Here is a 19,141-nt window from a genome sequence, read left to right as displayed (position 1 = left end):
TAAGAAATTTTACTCCATGCATATGTCTAGGCTCACTTTATGTGTATTTTTTTCGTGTATCTAACTGATAGGGCAATAGAAATGAATAAGGAGATTGAAACAAATCAGAATTCTAAAGGTGATCCTGATTTTGAAATGAAATGATCATGATATAAGATGCTCGATACTCCTTGACAATACTGCTTGTACGTGACGTCAAATTGCGGTATGTTTGAACGATATCTACGATAGTTATTCATATCTCTGGTTACAGGTTTACTAAGTCAAATTCGTTATCTAACAGGTAAAGAAGACTTTAAATGCTATTTGATTTCCAATAAGTTAACCAAAACATAACTCTCAACCCATACAATACAGCAGTACAACGTCAATATAGTTCCAATACTCTCCGTTCTGTCTAATCTGAATATGATGATCATAATATCAGTCAAAAAGCAATGCAAAATAATGCTGATACTCTCAAAGCAATTGACTTAATCGTAGCTATAGCCTATCATCACCAGAATCCACAGGAAGCCACTGAACAATATCTTTTAGAAGTCCGTGTTTTGTTACTGTGAAGCAACCTCGAGTTTAGTTGTTATCTGGACTGCAAACGAGAAGCACTCACAATGACGGAAGAACGGCCTGTCGAGGGAGAAATTGTTAGGTGTCAGTTGTTTGAGGTGGGCCCACGCTATTTCAACCTTTCCTACATAGGAGAAGGAGCATATGGCATGGTAGTGTAAGTATCACAGACGCCTGAGTATAAACATCGGCGGTAAGGGAAGATGGACCTGTTGTGCTCTTGGATTATTGATCAGTGTTGGCCGTGTTGGTAGAGGTAGAGAGAGAGAGACTGAGAAAGGAGACTAAGAGAAGTGAGGGATAGATAAAGACAAGGCATGAAAGGAGAGGGTATCATAGGGATGTGTGATCGTACGGCAAAGGAAAGTTGAAATGGGGATCTTAAAAAGAGTTCAGACACTCCCTCCCGCCCCTAGACTTTACCGCTCCTTGGACAAGGTTGGGTATGATAACACAGCAAAGAGTGACGTCATGGGTCACGTCTGATAGTCTAGGTGATGTAGGGAGAATCATCACTGCAAAATATGTTAAACAGTACTAACTGCTCCAGTATATTTGTCATCCATGCCGTTTTATTGGCTGAAAAGGACGTAGATCCTCGTTGGTACTCATCGATAAGATTAACTGCTTATCAGAGTAATAAGAAAGATAACCCTTATTGAAAGATCATATCTTTCATTGCAGTTTGGCGAACTTTTCAACTTTGCGGTACAGTACATCATTGTAGAGACGATGTAAACCTTAAGTGATTATATATATATATATATATATATATATATATATATATATATATATATATATATATATATATATATAAGATTTGTACACATCCTATTTATGTTTGATTCAACGAGGCCATCATTTGGATTTATATCTATGATTCTCACTTGTACCTTGAGAATTCAGGTTTGGCAAGGCTGTGATATATATATATATATATATATATATATATATATATATATATATATATATATATATATATATATACACACACAGATGAAATGTTTGTGGTTGATTAGTTACGTTTTTCAGTGTATATATGAATCATGTTGAGGTACCTGAGGATTGGCAAAATGCATGTATAGTGCCACTATATAAAGGCAAGGGGGATAAAGTTGAGTGTCCTGGCTACAGTTATAAGTTTATTGAGTTTACCTTGTAAGTCATATAGGAGAGTGATGGTTGAAAGGGCGAATGCATGTACAGAACATCGGCATTGAGATGGATGATGTGGTTTTAGGAGTGATAGAGGATGTGTGGATCAGGTGTTCCTCCTAAAAAATGTTTGAGAAATCTTTAGAGAAACAGAACATGGCACTTATGTATCTAGAGAGAGCATATGATAGGGTTGATAGAGATGCCTTGGCTAGGTCTTAAGTATGGTGTAGAAGGAGGCAAATGTAAGCAGTAAAAAGTTTTTATAAAGAGTAAGGCCTATGTGGGAGTCGGTAGAGAGGAGAGAGTGGTTCCATTGAAGGTTGGTCTGTGGCACTGGTATGTTTTGTCACCATGGCTTTTTAATTTGTTTTTGGATGGTGTGGTGAGGGAAGGTTAATGCAAGAGTCTTGGAGAGAGGGGCGAATATGCAATTGTAGGGGTTAAGATGGCCAGAAAAGTGTCAGTTGTTGTTTGCTGATGACACAGCACTGGTGGCAGATTTGAGTGATAAACTGCAGAAGTTGGTGACAGTTTGGAATTGTGTGCGAAAGGAGTAAGGTGAGTAAATGTGAATAAAAGCAAGGCTATTAGGTGTAGCAAGGTAGAGAATCTTATAGGTCACTTGGAGTTTAGTTTGAATGGAGAAAATGAGGTGTTTTTGTATGGCTGGAAGTGGACATGGCAGAAAATGGAATCATGGAAGTGGAAGCAAGTTATAGGTTGGGTGAGGAAATGAAGTCTAGGAGGATTGAGGAATGTGTAGAAAGAGAGGTCAGTATCTGTGAGGGCAAAAAAGGAATATTTGATGGTATAGTAGTCCCAATGGTGTTGCATGGATGTGACTCATGGGCTGAAGAGTGTGGTTTATAGAGCAGAAGAGGGTTTGGTAAAATGATTTGGACATTTGGAGAGAATGAGTGAGAGAGGTTAAATCAGAAGATATTCCTGTCAGAAGTAAAGGGGAAAAGAAGAGGAAAATATATTAAAGATGGAAGGATGTAGTTTAAAACATTGAGTGGTAAGGGCATGAGCTTGCAAAAGGGTGGAAGTTGTGCACAGGATAGAGTTAATTGGAATGATGTGGTATATAGGGGGCAACATCTGTCAGTAGACTGAAACGGTGTATTATACGGCCAGAGGAAAGGTGTATAGGACCAAATTGTGGATAAGGGGCTTTGGCTTTAGTGCATTACATATAACAGCTAGGAAATGGATGTGTCTTTCTTCACATGTTCCAAGCACTTACCTGACTTTTGTGGGAAATGATGAAGTATGAAACACAGAAATATATATATATATATATATATATATATATATATATATATATATATATATATATATATATGTATGTATTATTTTTTTTTTATTTTCCTTTGTCGCTGTCTCCCGTGTTTGCGAGGTAGCGCAGGGAAACAGACGAAAGAAATGGCCCAACCCACCCCCATACACATGTGTATACATACATGTCCCCACACGCAAATATACACACCCATACATCCCAACGCACACATACATATACACACACAGACATATACATATATACACATGCACACAATTCACACTGCCCTTATTCATTCCCATCGCCACCTCGCTACACATGGAATAACATCCCCCTCCCCCCTCATGTGTGCAAGGTAGCGCTAGGAAAAGACACCAAAGGCCCCATTCGTTCACACTCAGTCTCTAGCTGTCATGCAATAATGCCTGAAACCACAGCTCCCTTTCCCATCCAGGCCCCACAGAACTTTCCATGGTTTACCCCAGATGCTTCACATGCCCTGATTCAATCCATTGACAGCACGTCGACCAACGTATACCACATCGATCCAATTCACTCTATTCCTTGCCCGCCTTTCACCCTCCTGCATGTTCAGGCCCTGATCACTTAAAATCTTTTTCAATCCATTTTTCCACCTCCAATTTGGTCTCCCACTTCTCCTCGTTCCCTCCACCTCCGACACATATATCCTCTTGGTCAATCTTTCCTCACTCATTCTCTCCATGCGCCCAAACCATTTCAAAACACCCTCTTCTGCTCTCTCAACCACGCTCTTCTTATTTCCACACATCTCTCTTATCCTTACATTACTTACTCGATCAAACCACCTCACACCACATATTGTCCTCAAACATCTCATTTTTAGCACATCCACCCTCCTGCACACTACTCTATCCATAGCCCATGCCTCGCAACCATACAACATTGTTGGAACCACTATTCCTTCAAACATACCCATTTTTTGCTTTCCGAGATAATGTTCTCGACTTCCACACATTCTTCAAGGCTCCCAGAATTTTCGCCCCCTCCCCCACCCTATGATTCACTTCTGCTTCCATGGTTCCATCCGCTGCCAAATCAACTCCCAGATATCTAAAACACTTTACTTACTCCAGTTTTTCTCCATTCAAACTTACCTCCCAATTGACTTGACCCTCAACCCTACTGTACCTAATAACCTTGCTATAATTCACATTTACTCTTAACTTTCTTCTTTCACACACTTTACCAAACTCAGTCACCAGCTTCTGCAGTTTCTCACATGAATCAGCCACCAGCGCTGTATCATCAGCGAACAACAACTGACTCACTTCCCAAGCTCTCTCATCCCCAACAGACTGCATACTTGCTCCTCTTTCCAAAACTCTTGCATTCACCTCCCTAACAACCCCATCCATAAACAAATTAGACAACCATGGAGACATCACACACCCCTGCCGCAAACCTACATTCACTGAGAACCAATCACTTTCCTCTCTTCCTACACGTACACATGCCTTACATCCTCGATAAAAACTTTTCACTCCTTCTAACAACTTGCCTCCCACACCATATATTCTTAGTACCTTCCACAGAGCATCTCTATCAACTCTATCATATGCCTTCACCAGATCCATAAATGCTACATACAAATCCATTTGCTTTTCTAAGTATTTCTCACATACATTCTTCAAAGCAAACACCTGATCCACACATCCTCTACCACTTCTGAAACCACACTGCTCTTCCCTAATCTGATGCTCTGTACATGCCTTCACCCTCTCAATCAATACCCTCCCATATAATTTACCAGGAATACTCAACAAACTTATACCTCTGTAATTTGAGCACTCACTCTTATCCCCTTTGCCTTTATACAATGGCACTATGCACGCATTCTGCCAATACTCAGGCACCTCACCATGAATCATACATACATTAGATAACCTTACCAACCAGTCAACAATACAGTCACCCCCTTTTTTAGTAAATTCCACTGCAATACCATCCAAACCTGCTGCCTTGACGGCTTTCATCTTCCGCAAAGCTTTTACTACCTCTTCTCTGTTTACCAAATCATTCTCCCATCCCTCTCACTTTGCACACCACCTCGACCAAAACACCCCACATCTGCCACTGTATCATCAAACACATTCAACAAACCATCAAAATACTCACTCCATCTTCTTCTCACATCACCACTACTTGTTATCACCTCTCCATTAGCCCCCTTCACTGATGTTCCCATTTGTTCCCTTGTCTTAAGCACATTATTTACCTCCTTCCAAAAATCTTTTTATTCTCCCTAAAATTTAATGATACTCTCTTACCCCAACTCTCATTTGCCCTCTTTTTCACCTCTTGCACCTTTCTCTTGACCTCCTGTCTCTTTCTTTTATACATCTCCCACTCAATTGCATTATTTCCCTGCAAAAATCGTCCAAATGCCTCTCTCTTCTCTTTCACTAATAATCTTACTTCTTCATCCCACCACTCACTACCCTTTCTAATCCGCCCACCTCCCACGCTTCTCGTGCCACAAGCATCTTTTGCACAAGCCATCACTGCTTCCCTAAATACATCCCATTCTTCCCCCCACTCCCCTTACGTCCTTTGTTCTCACCTTTTTCCATTCTCTACTCAGAATGTAATGTGTGTGTGTGTGTGTGTGTGTGTGTGTGCATGTGACTGTTAGATGATGGATCTGAATGAATGCAGCCTTTTATTATCAGTTCCTGATTCTATCTCTGTATAGAAGGACATAGCAATCAAGTATTGAGTGTTCTAGATGTCTGGGAGTGGATTTGGCAGCGGATGGAACCACGGAAGCAGGAGTGAGTCACAGGATGGGAAAGGGGGCGAAGGTTCTGGGAACTTTGAAGAATGTGTGGAAGGCGAGAACATTATCTTGGAGAGCAAAAATGGGGATGTTTGAAGGAATAGTGGTTCCAACAATGTTGTATGGTTGTGAATCATGGGCTATAGATAGGGTTGTGCAGAGGAGGGTGGATGTGTTGGAAATGAGATGTTTGAGGAGAGCATGTGGTGTGAGGTGGTTTGATCAAGTAGGTAATGAAAGGGTGAGAGAGATAAGTGGTAATAGAAAGGGAGTGGTTGAGAGAGTAGAAGAAGGTGTATTGAAATGGTTTGGTCACATGGAGAGAATGATTGAGGAAAAATTGATAAAGAGGATATATGTGTCAGAGGTGGAGGGAACGAGGAGAAGTGGGAGACCAAATTGGAGGTGGAAGGATGGAGTGAAAAACATTTAGAGCGATTGGGGCTTGAACATACAGGAGGGTGAAAGGAGTGCAGGTAATGGAGAGAATTGGCACGATGTGATATATTGGGGTCGATGTGCTGTCATTGGATTGAACCAGGGCATTTGAAGTGTCTAGGGTAAACCATGGAAAGTTTTGTGGTGCCTGGATGTGGAAAGGGAGCTGTGGATTTGGTTCATTACAAATGACAGCTAGAGACTGGGTGTGAATGAATGTGCACTTTTGCCCTTTCCTAGCGCTACCTAGGGAGGAGGGGGGATGCTGTTTCATGTGTGGCGTGGTGGTGACGGGAATGAATAAAGGCAGCAAGTATGATTTATGTGTATATGTATATAAGTCTTTGTATGTATATATATTATGATTATATATTATTATTTTGCTTTGTCGCTGTCTCCTGCGTTTGTGAGGTAGCGCAAGGAAACAGACGAAAGAAATGGCCCAACCCACCCCCATACACAATGTATACACACACACTTCCACACACTCAAATATACATACCTATACATCTCAATGTACACATATATATACATACACAGACACATGCATATATACCCATGCACACAGTGCACACTGTCTGCCCCCATTCACTCCCATCGCCATCTCGCCACACATGGAATACCTTCCCCCTCCCCCCTCATGTGTGCGAGGTAGCACTAGGAAAAGACAACAAAGGCCCCATTCGTTCACACTCATTCTCCGGCTGCCACGCAATAATGCCCGAAACCACAGCTCCCTTTCCACATCCAGGCCCCACACAACTTTCCATGGTTTACCCCAGACGCTTCACATGCCCTGATTCAATCCACTGACAGCACGTCAACCCCGGTATACCACATCAATCCAATTCCCTCTATTCCTTGCCCTCCTTTCACCCTTCTGCATGTTCAGGCCCCGATCACACAAAATCTTTTTCACTCCATCTTTCCACCTCCATATATATATATGTATACGTTAAAATGTATAGGTATGTATATGTGCGTGTGTGGAATTGTATGTATATACACGTGTATGTGGGTGGGTTGGGCCATTCTTTCGTCTGTTTCCTTGCGCTACCTCGCTAACGCGGGAGACAGTGACAAAGTATGATAATGAAAAAAATTAATAATATATTTATTTTTTTATTTTTTTTTTTTGCTTTGTCGCTGTCTCCCGTGTTTGCGAGGTAGCGCAAGGAAACAGACGAAAGAAATGGCCCAACCCACCCCCATACACATGTATATTCATACGTCCACACACGCAAATATACATACCCACACAGCTTTCATGGTTTACTCCAGACGCTTCACATGCCCTGATTCAATCCACTGACAGCACGTCAACCCCGGTATACCACATCAATCCAATTCACTCTATTCCTTGCCCTTCTTTCACCCTCCTGCATGTTCAGGCCCCGATCACACAAAATCTTTTTCACTCCATCTTTCCACCTCCAATTTGGTCTCCCACTTCTCCTCGTTCCCTCCACCTCCGACACATATATCCTCTTGGTCAATCTTTCCTCACTCATTCTCTCCATGTGCCCAGACCATTTCAAAACACCCTCTTCTGCTCTCTCAACCATACTTTTTTTATTTCCACACATCTCTCTTACCCTTACATTACTTACTCGATCAAACCACCTCACACCACACATTGTCCTCAAACATCTCATTTCCAGCACATCCATCCTCCTGCGCACAACTCTATCCATAGCCCACGCCTCGCAACCATACAACATTGTTGGAACCACTATTCCTTCAAACATACCCATTTTTGCTTTCCAAGATAATGTTCTCGACTTCCACACATTCTACAAGGCTCCCAGGATTTTCGCCCCCTCCCCCACCCTATGATCCACTTCCGCTTCCATGGTTCCATCCGCTGCGAGATCCACTCCCAGATATCTAAAACACTTTACTTCCTCCAGTTTTTCTCCATTCAAACTTACCTCACAATTGACTTGACCCTCAACCCTACTGTACCTAATAACCTTGCTCTTATTCACATTTACTCTTAACTTTCTTCTTTTACACACTTTACCAAACTCAGTCACCAGCTTCTGCAGTTTCTCACATGAATCAGCCACCAGCGCTGTATCATCAGCGAACAACAACTGACTCACTTCCCAAGCTCTCTCATCCCCAAGAGACTTCATACTTGCCCCTCTTTCCAAAACTCTTGTATTCACCTCCCCAACAACCCCATCCATAAACAAATTAAACAACCATGGAGACATCATACACCCCTGCCGCAAACCTACATTCACTGAGAACCAATCACTTTCCTCTCTTCCTACACGTACACATGCCTTACATCCTCGATAAAAACTTTTCACTGCTTCTAACAACTTGCCTCCCACACCATATATTCTTAATACCTTCCACAGAGCATCTCTATCAACTCTATCATATGCCCTCTCCAGATCCATAAATGCTACATACAAATCCATTTGCTTTTCTAAGTATTTCTCACATACATTCTTCAAAGCAAACACCTGATCCACACATCCTCTACCACTTCTGAAACCACACTACTCTTCCACAATCTATATTTATATATACAGGAGTTGTGGGAGTATGTGATAGAATGTAAGAAAGTAAATTCTCGATTAATATGGGTAAAACTGAAAGTTGATGGAGAGAGATGGGTGATTATTGGTGCATATGCACCTGGGCATGAGAAGAAAGATCATGAGAGGCAAGTGTTTTGGGATCAGCTGAATGAGTGTGTTAGTGGTTTTGATGCACGAGACCGGGTTATAGTGATGGGTGCTTTGAATGCAAAGGTGAGTAATGTGGCAGTTGAGGGAATAATTGGTATACATGGGGTGTTCAGTGTTGTAAATGGAAATGGTGAAGAGCTTGTAGATTTATGTGCTGAAAAAGGACTGGTGATTGGGAATACCTGGTTTAAAAAGCGAGATATACATAAGTATACGTATGTAAGTAAGAGAGATGGCCAGAGAGCGTTATTGGAGTACGTGTTAATTGACAGGTGCGCGAAAGAGAGACTTTTGGATGTTAATGTGCTGAGAGGTGCAACTGGAGGGATGTCTGATCATTATCTTGTGGAGGCTAAGGTGAAGATTTGTATGGGTTTTCAGAAAAGAAGAGTAAATGTTGGAGTGAAGAGGGTTGTGAGAGTAAGTGAGCTTGGGAAGGAGACTTGTGTGAGGAAGTACCAGGAGAGACTGAGTACAGAATGGAAAAAGGTGAGAACAATGGAAGTAAGGGGAGTGGGGGAGGAATGGGATGTATTTAGGGAATCAGTGATGGATTGCGCAAAAGATGCTTGTGGCATGAGAAGAGTGGGAGGTGGGTTGATTAGAAAGGGTAGTGAGTGGTGGGATGAAGAAGTAAGATTATCAGTGAAAGAGAAGAGAGGGGCATTTGGACGATTTTAGCAGGGAAAAAATGCAATTGAGTGGGAGATGTATAAAAGAAAGAGACAGGAGGTCAAGAGAAAGGTGCAAGAGGTGAAAAAGAGGGCAAATGAGAGTTGGGGTGAGAGAGTATCATTAAATTTTAGGAAGAATAAAAAGATGTTCTGGAAGGAGGTAAATAAAGTGCGTAAGACAAGGGAGCAAATGGGAACTTCAGTGAAGGGCGCAAATGGGGAGGTGATAACAAGTAGTGGTGATGTGAGAAGGAGATGGAGTGAGTATTTTGAAGGTTTGTTGAATGTGTTTGATGATAGAGTGGCAGATATAGGGTGTTTTGGTCGAGGTGGTGTGCAAAGTGAGAGGGTTGGGGAAAATGATTTGGTAAACAGAGAAGAGGTAGTAAAAGCTTTGCGGAAGATGAAAGCCGGCAAGGCAGCAGGTTTGGATGGTATTGCAGTGGAATATATTAAAAAAGGGGGTGACTGTATTATTGACTGGTTGGTAAGGTTATTTAATGTATCTATGACTCATGGTGAGGTGCCTGAGGATTGGCGGAATGCGTGCATAGTGCCATTGTACAAAGGCAAAGGGGATAAGAGTGAGTGCTCAAATTACAGAGGTATAAGTTTGTTGAGTATTCCTGGTAAATTATATGGGAGGGTATTGATTGAGAGGGTGAAGGCATGTACAGAGCATCAGATTGGGGAAGAGCAGTGTGGTTTCAGAAGTGGTAGAGGATGTGTGGATCAGGTGTTTGCTTTGAAGAATGTATGTGAGAAATACTTCGAAAAGCAAGTGGATTTGTATGTAGCATTTATGGATCTGGAGAAGGCATATGATAGAGTTGATAGAGATGCTCTGTGGAAGGTATTAAGAATATATGGTGTGGGAGGCAAATTGTTAGAAACAGTGAAAAGTTTTTATTGAGGATGTAAGGCATGTGTACGTGTAGGAAGAGAGGAAAGTGATTGGTTCTCAGTGAATGTAGGTTTGCGGCAGGGGTGTGTGATGTCTCCATGGTTATTTAATTTGTTTATGGATGGGGTTGTTAGGGAGGTGAATGCAAGAGTTTTGGAAAGAGGGGCAAGTTTGAAGTCTGTTGTGGATGAGAGAGCTTGGGAAGTGGGTCAGTTGTTGTTTGCTGATGATACGGCGCTGGTGGCTGATTCATGTGAGAAACTGCAGAAGCTGGTGACTGAGTTTGGTAAAGTGTGTGAAAGAAGAAAGTTAAGAGTAAATGTGAATGAGAGCAAGGTAATTGGGTACAGTAGGGTTGAGGGTCAAGTCAGTTGGGAGGTAAGTTTGAATGGAGAAAAACTGGAGGAAGTAAAGTGTTTTAGATATCTGGGAGTGGATCTGGCAGTGGATGGAACCATGGAAGCAGAAGTGAATCATAGGTTGGGGGAGGGGGCAAAAATCCTGGGAGCCTTGAAGAATGTGTGGAAGTCGAGAACATTATCTCGGAAAGCAAAAATGGGTATGTTTGAAGGAATAGTGGTTCCAACAATGTTGTATGGTTGCGAGGCGTGGACTATGGATAGAGTTGTGCGCAGGAGGATGGATGTTTGAGGACAATGTGTGGTGTGAGTGGTTTGATCGAGTAAGTAACGTAAGGGTAAGAGAGATGTGTGGAAATAAAAAGAGCGTGGTTGAGAGAGCAGAAGAGGGTGTTTTGAAATGGTTTGGGCACATGTAGAGAATGAGTGAGGAAAGATTGACCAAGAGGATATATGTGTCGGAGGTGGAGGGAACGAGGAGAAGTGGGAGACCAAATTGGAGGTGGAAAGATGGAGTGAAAAAGATTTTGTGTGATCGGGGCCTGAACATGCAGGAGGGTGAAAGGAAGGGCAAGGAATAGAGTGAATTGGATCGATGTGGTATACTGGGGTTGACGTGCTGTCAGTGGATTGAATCAGGGCATGTGAAGCGTCTGTGGTAAACCATGGAAAGCTGTGTAGGTATGTATATTTGCGTGTGTGGACGTATGTATATACATGTGTATGGGGGTGGGTTGGGCCATTTTTTTCGTCTGTTTCCTTGCGCTACCTCGCAAACGCGGGAGACAGCGACAAAGCAAAAAATATATATATATATATATATATATATATATATATATATATATATATATATGCAATTGAGTGGGAGATGTATAAAAGAAAGAGACAGGAGGTCAAGAGAAAGGTGCAAGAGGTGAAAAAAAGGGCAAATGAGAGTTGGGGTGAGAGAGTATCATTAAATTTTAGGGAGAATAAAAAGATGTTCTGGAAGGAGGTAAATAAAGTGCGTAAGACAAGGGAGCAAATGGGAACTTCAGTGAAGGGCGCAAATGGGGAGGTGATAACAAGTAGTGGTGATGTGAGAAGGAGATGGAGTGAGTATTTTGAAGGTTTGTTGAATGTGTTTGATCCCCAACATGAAGTCTGTTGGGGATGAGAGAGCTTGGGAAGTGAGTCAGTTGTTGTTCGCTGATGATACAGCGCTGGTGGCTGATTCATGTGAGAAACTGCTGAAGCTGGTGACTGAGTTTGGTAAAGTGTGTGAAAGAAGAAAGTTAAGAGTAAATGTGAATAAGAGCAAGGTTATTAGGTACAGTAGGGTTGAGGGTCAAGTCAATTGGGAGGTGAGTTTGAATGGAGAAAAACTGGAGGAAGTGAAGTGTTTTAGATATCTGGGAGTGGATCTGGCAGCGGATGGAACCATGGAAGCGGAAGTGGATCATAGGGTGGGGGAGGGGGCGAAAATTCTGGGAGCCTTGAAGAATGTGTGGAAGTCGAGAACATTATCTCGGAAAGCAAAAATGGGTATGTTTGAAGGAATAGTGGTTCCAACAATGTTGTATGGTTGCGAGGCGTGGGCTATGGATAGAGTTGTGCGCAGGAGGATGTATGTGGTGGAAATGAGATGTTTGAGGACAATGTGTGGTGTGAGGTGGTTTGATCGAGTAAGTAACGTAAGGGTAAGAGAGATGTGTGGAAATAAAAAGAGCGTGGTTGAGAGAGCAGAAGAGGGTGTTTTGAAATGGTTTGGGCACATGAAGAGAATGAGTGAGGAAAGATTGACCAAGAGGATATATGTGTCGGAGGTGGAGGGAACGAGGAGGAGAAGAGGGAGACCAAATTGGAGGTGGAAAGATGGAGTGAAAAAGATTTTGTGTGATCGGGGCCTGAACATGCAGGAGGGTGAAAGGAGGGCAAGGAATAGAGTGAATTGGATCGATGTGGTATACCGGGGTTGACGTGCTGTCAGTGGATTGAATCGGGGCATGTGAAACGTCTGGGGCAAACCATGGAAAGCTGTGTAGGTATGTATATTTGCGTGTGTGGACGTGTGTATGTACATGTGTATGGGGGGGGGGGGTTGGGCCATTTCTTTCGTCTGTTTCCTTGCGCTACCTCGCAAACGCGGGAGACAGCGACAAAGTATAAAAAAAAAAAAAAAAAAAAAAATATGTGTGTACATTGAGATGCCTAGGTATGTATATTTGCGTGTGTGGATGTGTATGTATACACGTGTATGTGGGTGGGTTAGGCCATTCTTTCATCTGTTTCCTTGCGCTACCTTGCTAACGCAGGAGACAGCGACAAAGCAAAATAAATAAATATATAAATATATATATATCCCTGGGGATAGGGGAGAAAGAATACTTCCCACGTATTACCTGCGTGTCGTAGAAGGCGACTAAAAGGGAAGGGAGCGGGTGGCTGGAAATCCTCCCCTCTCGTTTTTTTTTTTTTTTAATTTTCCAAAAGAAGGAACAGAGAAGGGGGCCAGGTGAGGATATTCCCTCTAAGGCCCAGTCCTCTGTTGATAACGCTACCTCGCTAATGCGGGAAATGGCGAATAGTACGAAAGAAAGAAAAGATATATAAAATATTTTTTTTTATTATATTTATTATATTTATTATATATATATATATATATATATATATATATATATATATATATATATATATATATATATATATATGTTTTGGAAAGAGGGGCAAGTATGAAGTCTGATGGGGATGAGAGAGCTTGGGAAGTGAGTCAGTTGTTGTTCGCTGATGATACAGCACTGGTGGCTGATTCATGTGAGAAACTACAGAAGCTGGTGACTGAGTCTGGTAAAGTGTGTGAAAGAAGAAAGTTAAGAGTAAATTTGAATAAGAGCAAGGTTATTAGGTACAGTAGGGTTGAGGGTCAAGTCAATTGGGAGATGAGTTTGAATGGAGAAAAACTGGAGGAAGTGAAGTGTTTTAGATATCTGGGAGTGGATCTGGCAGCGGATGGAACCATGGAAGCGGAAGTGGATCATAGGGTGGGGGAGGGGGCGAAAATTCTGGGAGCCTTGAAGAATGTGTGGAAGTCGAGAACATTATCTCGGAAAGCAAAAATGGGTATGTTTGTAGGAATAGTGGTTCCAACAATGTTGTATGGTTGTGAGGCGTGGGGTATGGATAGAGTTGTGCACAGGAGGATGGATGTGCTGGAAATGAGATGTTTGAGGACAAATAGTGGTGTGAGGTGGTTTGATCGAGTAACGTAAGGGTAAGAGAGATGTGTGGAAATAAAAAGAGCGTGGTTGAGAGAGCAGAAGAGGGTGTTTTGAAATGGTTTGGGCACATGGAGAGAATGAGTGAGGAAAGATTGACCAAGAGGATATATGTGTCGGAGGTGGAGGGAACGAGGAGAAGAGGGAGACCAAATTGGAGGTGGAAAGATGGAGTGAAAAAGATTTTGTGTGATCGGGGCCTGAACATGCAGGAGGGTGAAAGGAGGGCAAGGAATAGAGTGAATTGGAGCGATGTGGTATACCGGGGTTGACGTGCTGTCAGTGGATTGAATCAAGGCATGTGAAGCGTCTGGGGTAAACCATGGAAAGCTGTGTAGGTATGTATATTTGCGTGTGTGGACATATGTATATACATGTGTATGGGGGTGGGTTGGGCCATTTCTTTCATCTGTTTCCTTGCGCTACCTCGCAAACGCGGGAGACAGCTGCAAAAAAAAAAAAATATATATATATATATATATATATATATATATATATATATATATGGAGAGAGATGGGTGATTATTGGTGCATATGCACCTGGGCATGAGAAGAAAGATCATGAGAGGCAAGTGTTTTGGGAGCAGCTGAATGAGTGTGTTAGTGGTTTTGATGCACGAGACCGGGTTATAGTGATGGGTGATTTGAATGCAAAGGTGAGTAATGTGGCAGTTGAGGGAATAATTGGTATACATGGGGTGTTCAGTGTTGTAAATGGAAATGGTGAAGAGCTTGTATATTTATGTGCTGAAAAAGGACTGATGATTGGGAATACCTGGTTTAAAAAGCGAGATATACATAAGTATACTTATGTAAGTAGGAGAGATGGCCAGAGAGCGTTATTGGATTACGTGTTAATTGACAGGCGTGCGAAAGAGAGACTTTTGGATGTTAATGTGCTGAGAGGTGCAACTGGAGGGATGTCTGATCATTATCTTGTGGAGGCTAAGGTGAAGATTTGTATGGGTTTTCAGAAAAGAAGAGTGAATGTTGGGGTGAAGAGGGTGGTGAGAGTAAGTGAGCTTGGGAAGGAGACCTGTGTGAGGAAGTACCAGGAGAGACTGAGTACAGAATGGAAAAAGGTGAGAACAATGGAAGTAAGGGGAGTGGGGGAGGAATGGGATGTATTTAGGGAATCAGTGATGACTTGCACAAAAGATGCTTGTGGCATGAGAAGAGTGGGAGGTGGGTTGATTAGAAAGGGTAGTGAGTGGTGGGATGAAGAAGTAAGAGTATTAGTGAAAGAGAAGAGAGAGGCATTTGGACGATTTATGCAGGGAAAAAATGCAATTGAGTGGGAGATGTATAAAAGAAAGAGACAGAAGGTCAAGAGAAAGGTGCAAGAGGTGAAAAAAAGGGCAAATGAGAGTTGGGGTGAGAGAGTATCATTAAATTTTAGGAAGAATAAAAAGATGTTCTGGAAGGAGGTAAATAAAGTGCGTAAGACAAGGGAGCAAATGGGAACTTCAGTGAAGGGCGCAAATGGGGAGGTGACAACAAGTAGTGGTGATGTGAGAAGGAGATGGAGTGAGTATTTTGAAGGTTTGTTGAATGTGTTTGATGATAGAGTGGCAGATATAGGGTGTTTTGGTCGAGGTGGTGTGCAAAGTGAGAGGGTTAGGGAAAATGATTTGGTAAACAGAGAAGAGGTAGTGAAAGCTTTGCGGAAGATGAAAGCCGGCAAGGCAGTAGGTTTGGATGGTATTGCAGTGGAATTTATTAAAAAAGGGGGTGACTGTATTGTTGACTGGTTGGTAAGGTTATTTAATGTATGTATGACTCATGGTGAGGTGCCTGAGGATTGGCGGAATGCATGCATAGTGCCATTGTACAAAGGCAAAGGGGATAAGAGTGAGTGCTCAAATTACAGAGGTATAAGTTTGTTGAGTATTCCTGGTAAATTATATAGGAGGGTATTGATTGAGAGGGTGAAGGCATGTACAGAGCATCAGATTGGGGAAGAGCAGTGTGGTTTCAGAAGTGGTAGAGGATGTGTGGATCAGGTGTTTGCTTTGAAGAATGTATGTGAGAAATACTTCGAAAAGCAAATGGATTTTTATGTAGCATTTATGGATCTGGAGAAGGCATATGATAGAGTTGATAGAGATGCTCTGTGGAAGGTATTAAGAATATATGGTGTGGGAGGAAAGTTGTTAGAAGCAGTGAAAAGTTTTTATCGAGGATGTAAGGCATGTGTACGTGTAGGAAGAGAGGAAAGTGATTGGTTCTCAGTGAATGTAGGTTTGCGGCAGGGGTGTGTGATGTCTCCATGGTTGTTTAATTTGTTTATGGATGGGGTTGTTAGGGAGGTAAATGCAAGAGTTTTGGAAAGAGGGGCAAGTATGCAGTCTGTTGGGGATGAGAGAGCTTGGGAAGTGAGTCAGTTGTTGTTCGCTGATGATATAGCGCTGGTGGCTGATTCATGTGAGAAACTGCAGAAGCTGGTGACTGAGGTTAGTAAAGTGTGTGGAAGAAGAAAGTTAAGAGTAAATGTGAATAAGAGCAAGGTTATTAGGTACAGTAGGGTTGAGGGTGAAGTCAATTGTGAGGTGAGTTTGAATGGAGAAAAACTGGAGGAAGTGAAGTGTTTTAGATATCTGGGAGTGGATCTGGCAGCGGATGGAACCTTGGAAGCGGAAGTGGATCATAGGGTGGGGGAGGGGGCGAAAATTCTGGGGGCCTTGAAGAATGTGTGGAAGTCGAGAATATTATCTCGGAAAGCAAAAATGGGTATGTTTGAAGGAATAGTGGTTCCAACAATGTTGTATGGTTGCGAGGCGTGGGCTATGGATAGAGTTGTGCGCAGGAGGATGGATGTGCTGGAAATGAGATGTTTGAGGACAATGTGTGGTGTGAGGTGGTTTGATCGAGTGAGTAACGTAAGGGTAAGAGAGATGTGTGGAAATAAAAAGAGCGTGGTTGAGAGAGCAGAAGAGGGTGTTTTGAAGTGGTTTGGGCACATGGAGAGAATGAGTGAGGAATGATTGACGAAGAGGATATATGTGTCGGAGGTGGAGGGAACGAGGAGAAGAGGGAGACCAAATTGGAGGTGGAAAGATGGAGTGAAAAAGATTTTGTGTGATCAGGGCCTGAACATGCAGGAGGGTGAAAGGAGGGCAAGGAATAGAGTGAATTGGAGCGATGTGGTATACCGGGGTTGACGTGCTGTCAGTGGATTGAATCAGGGCATGTGAAGCATCTGGGGTAAACCATGGAAAGCTGTGTAGGTATGTATATTTGCGTGTGTGGACTATGTATATACATGTGTATGGGGGTGGGTTGGGCCATTTCTTTCGTCTGTTTCCTTGCGCTACCTCACAAACGCGGGAGACAGCGACAAAGTATAATGATAATAAAAAAAAAAATAATATATATATATATATGAACTAGGGTGTGTGAAGTGTCTAGGGTAAACCATGTAAGGTTTTGTGGAGCCAGGTCAATTGGGAGGCTATATATATATATATATATATATATATATATATATATATATATATAAACGCGGGAGACAGCGACAAAGTATAATAAAAAAAAAAATAATATATATATATATATATATATATATATATATATATATATATATATATATATATATATATATATATATATATGTATATATATATATATATATATATATATATATATATATATATATATATACTTAATAAGGTAGCGTTAAGAACAGAGGACTGGGCCTTTGAGGGAATATCCTCACTTGGCTCCCTTCTCTGTTCCTATTTTGGAAAATTAAAAAATGAGAGGGGAGGGTTACCAGCCTCCTGTTCCCACACACACACACACACACACACACATATATATATATATATATATATATATATATATATATATATATATATATATATATATATATATTTTTTTTTTTTTTTTTGAAACTATTCGCCATTTCCTGCATTAGCGAGGTAGCGTTAAGAACAGAGGAGTGGGCCTTTGAGGGAATACCCTCACGTGGCCCAATTCTCTGTTCCTTCTTTTGGGGAAAAAAAAAAAAAAAACGAGAGGGGAGGATTTCCAGCTCCCCGCTCCCTCCCCTTTTGGTCGCCTTCTACGACTTGCAGGAATACATGGGAAGTATTCTTTCTCCCCTATCCCCAGGGAGCACACATATATATATATATATATATATATACATATATATATATATATATATATATATATATATATATGTATATCTCGCTTTTTAAACCAGGTATTCCCAATCATCAGTCCTTTTTCAGCACATAAATCTACAAGCTCTTCACCATTTCCATTTACAACACTGAACACCCCATGCATACCAATTATTCCCTCAACTGCCACATTACTCACCTTTGCATTCAAATCACCCATCACTATAACCCGGTCTCGTGCATCAAAACCGCTAACACACTCATTTAGCTGCTCCCAAAACACTTGCCTCTCATGATCTTTCTTCTCATGCCCAGGTGCATATGCACCAATAATCACCCACCTCTCTCCATCAACTTTCAATTTTACCCATATTAATCGAGAATTTACTTTCTTACATTCTATCACATACTCCCACAACTCCTGTTTCAGGAGTATTGCTACTCCTTCCCTTGCTCTTGTCCTCTCACTAACCCCTGACTTCACTCCCCAGACATTTCCAAACCACTCTTCCCCTTTACCCTTGAGCTTCGTTTCACTCAGAGCCAAAACATCCAGGTTCCTTTCCTCAAACATACTACCTATCTCTCCTTTTTTCACATCTTGGTTACATCCACACACATTTAGGCACCCCACTCTGAGCCTTCGAGGAGGATGAGCACTCCCCGCGTGACTCCTTCTTCTGTTTCCCATTTTAGAAAGTTAATACAAGGAGGGGAGGATTTCCGGCCCCCCGCTCCCGTCCCCTCTAGTCGCTTTCTACGACACGCGAGGAATACGTGGGAAGTATTCTTTCACCCCTATCCCCAGGGATAATATACATATATATATACACACACACACACACACACACACACACA

The 19,141-nt window shown here is 41.9% G+C and overlaps 1 protein-coding gene across 1 annotated transcript in view; it reads left to right on the top strand.

Moving 5' to 3' along the window:
• Positions 1 to 567: 567 nt before the first annotated feature.
• The window catches only part of rl (Mitogen-activated protein kinase rl), a 218,067-nt gene continuing 199,493 nt past the window's right edge, over positions 568 to 19,141 (top strand). The window contains exon 1 of the mRNA XM_071687460.1: positions 568 to 724. Coding sequence (XP_071543561.1) covers positions 612 to 724 — 113 coding nt within the window. The 5' untranslated portion in view covers positions 568 to 611. The remainder of the gene's footprint in view (positions 725 to 19,141) is intronic.

The sequence above is a fragment of the Panulirus ornatus genome, chromosome 3 (genome assembly GCF_036320965.1).
Source record: "Panulirus ornatus isolate Po-2019 chromosome 3, ASM3632096v1, whole genome shotgun sequence".
NCBI classification, from domain to species: domain Eukaryota; kingdom Metazoa; phylum Arthropoda; class Malacostraca; order Decapoda; family Palinuridae; genus Panulirus; species Panulirus ornatus.
Note: the sequence above shows the minus strand (reverse complement) of the source record. Positions and strands in the feature narration are given on the sequence as shown.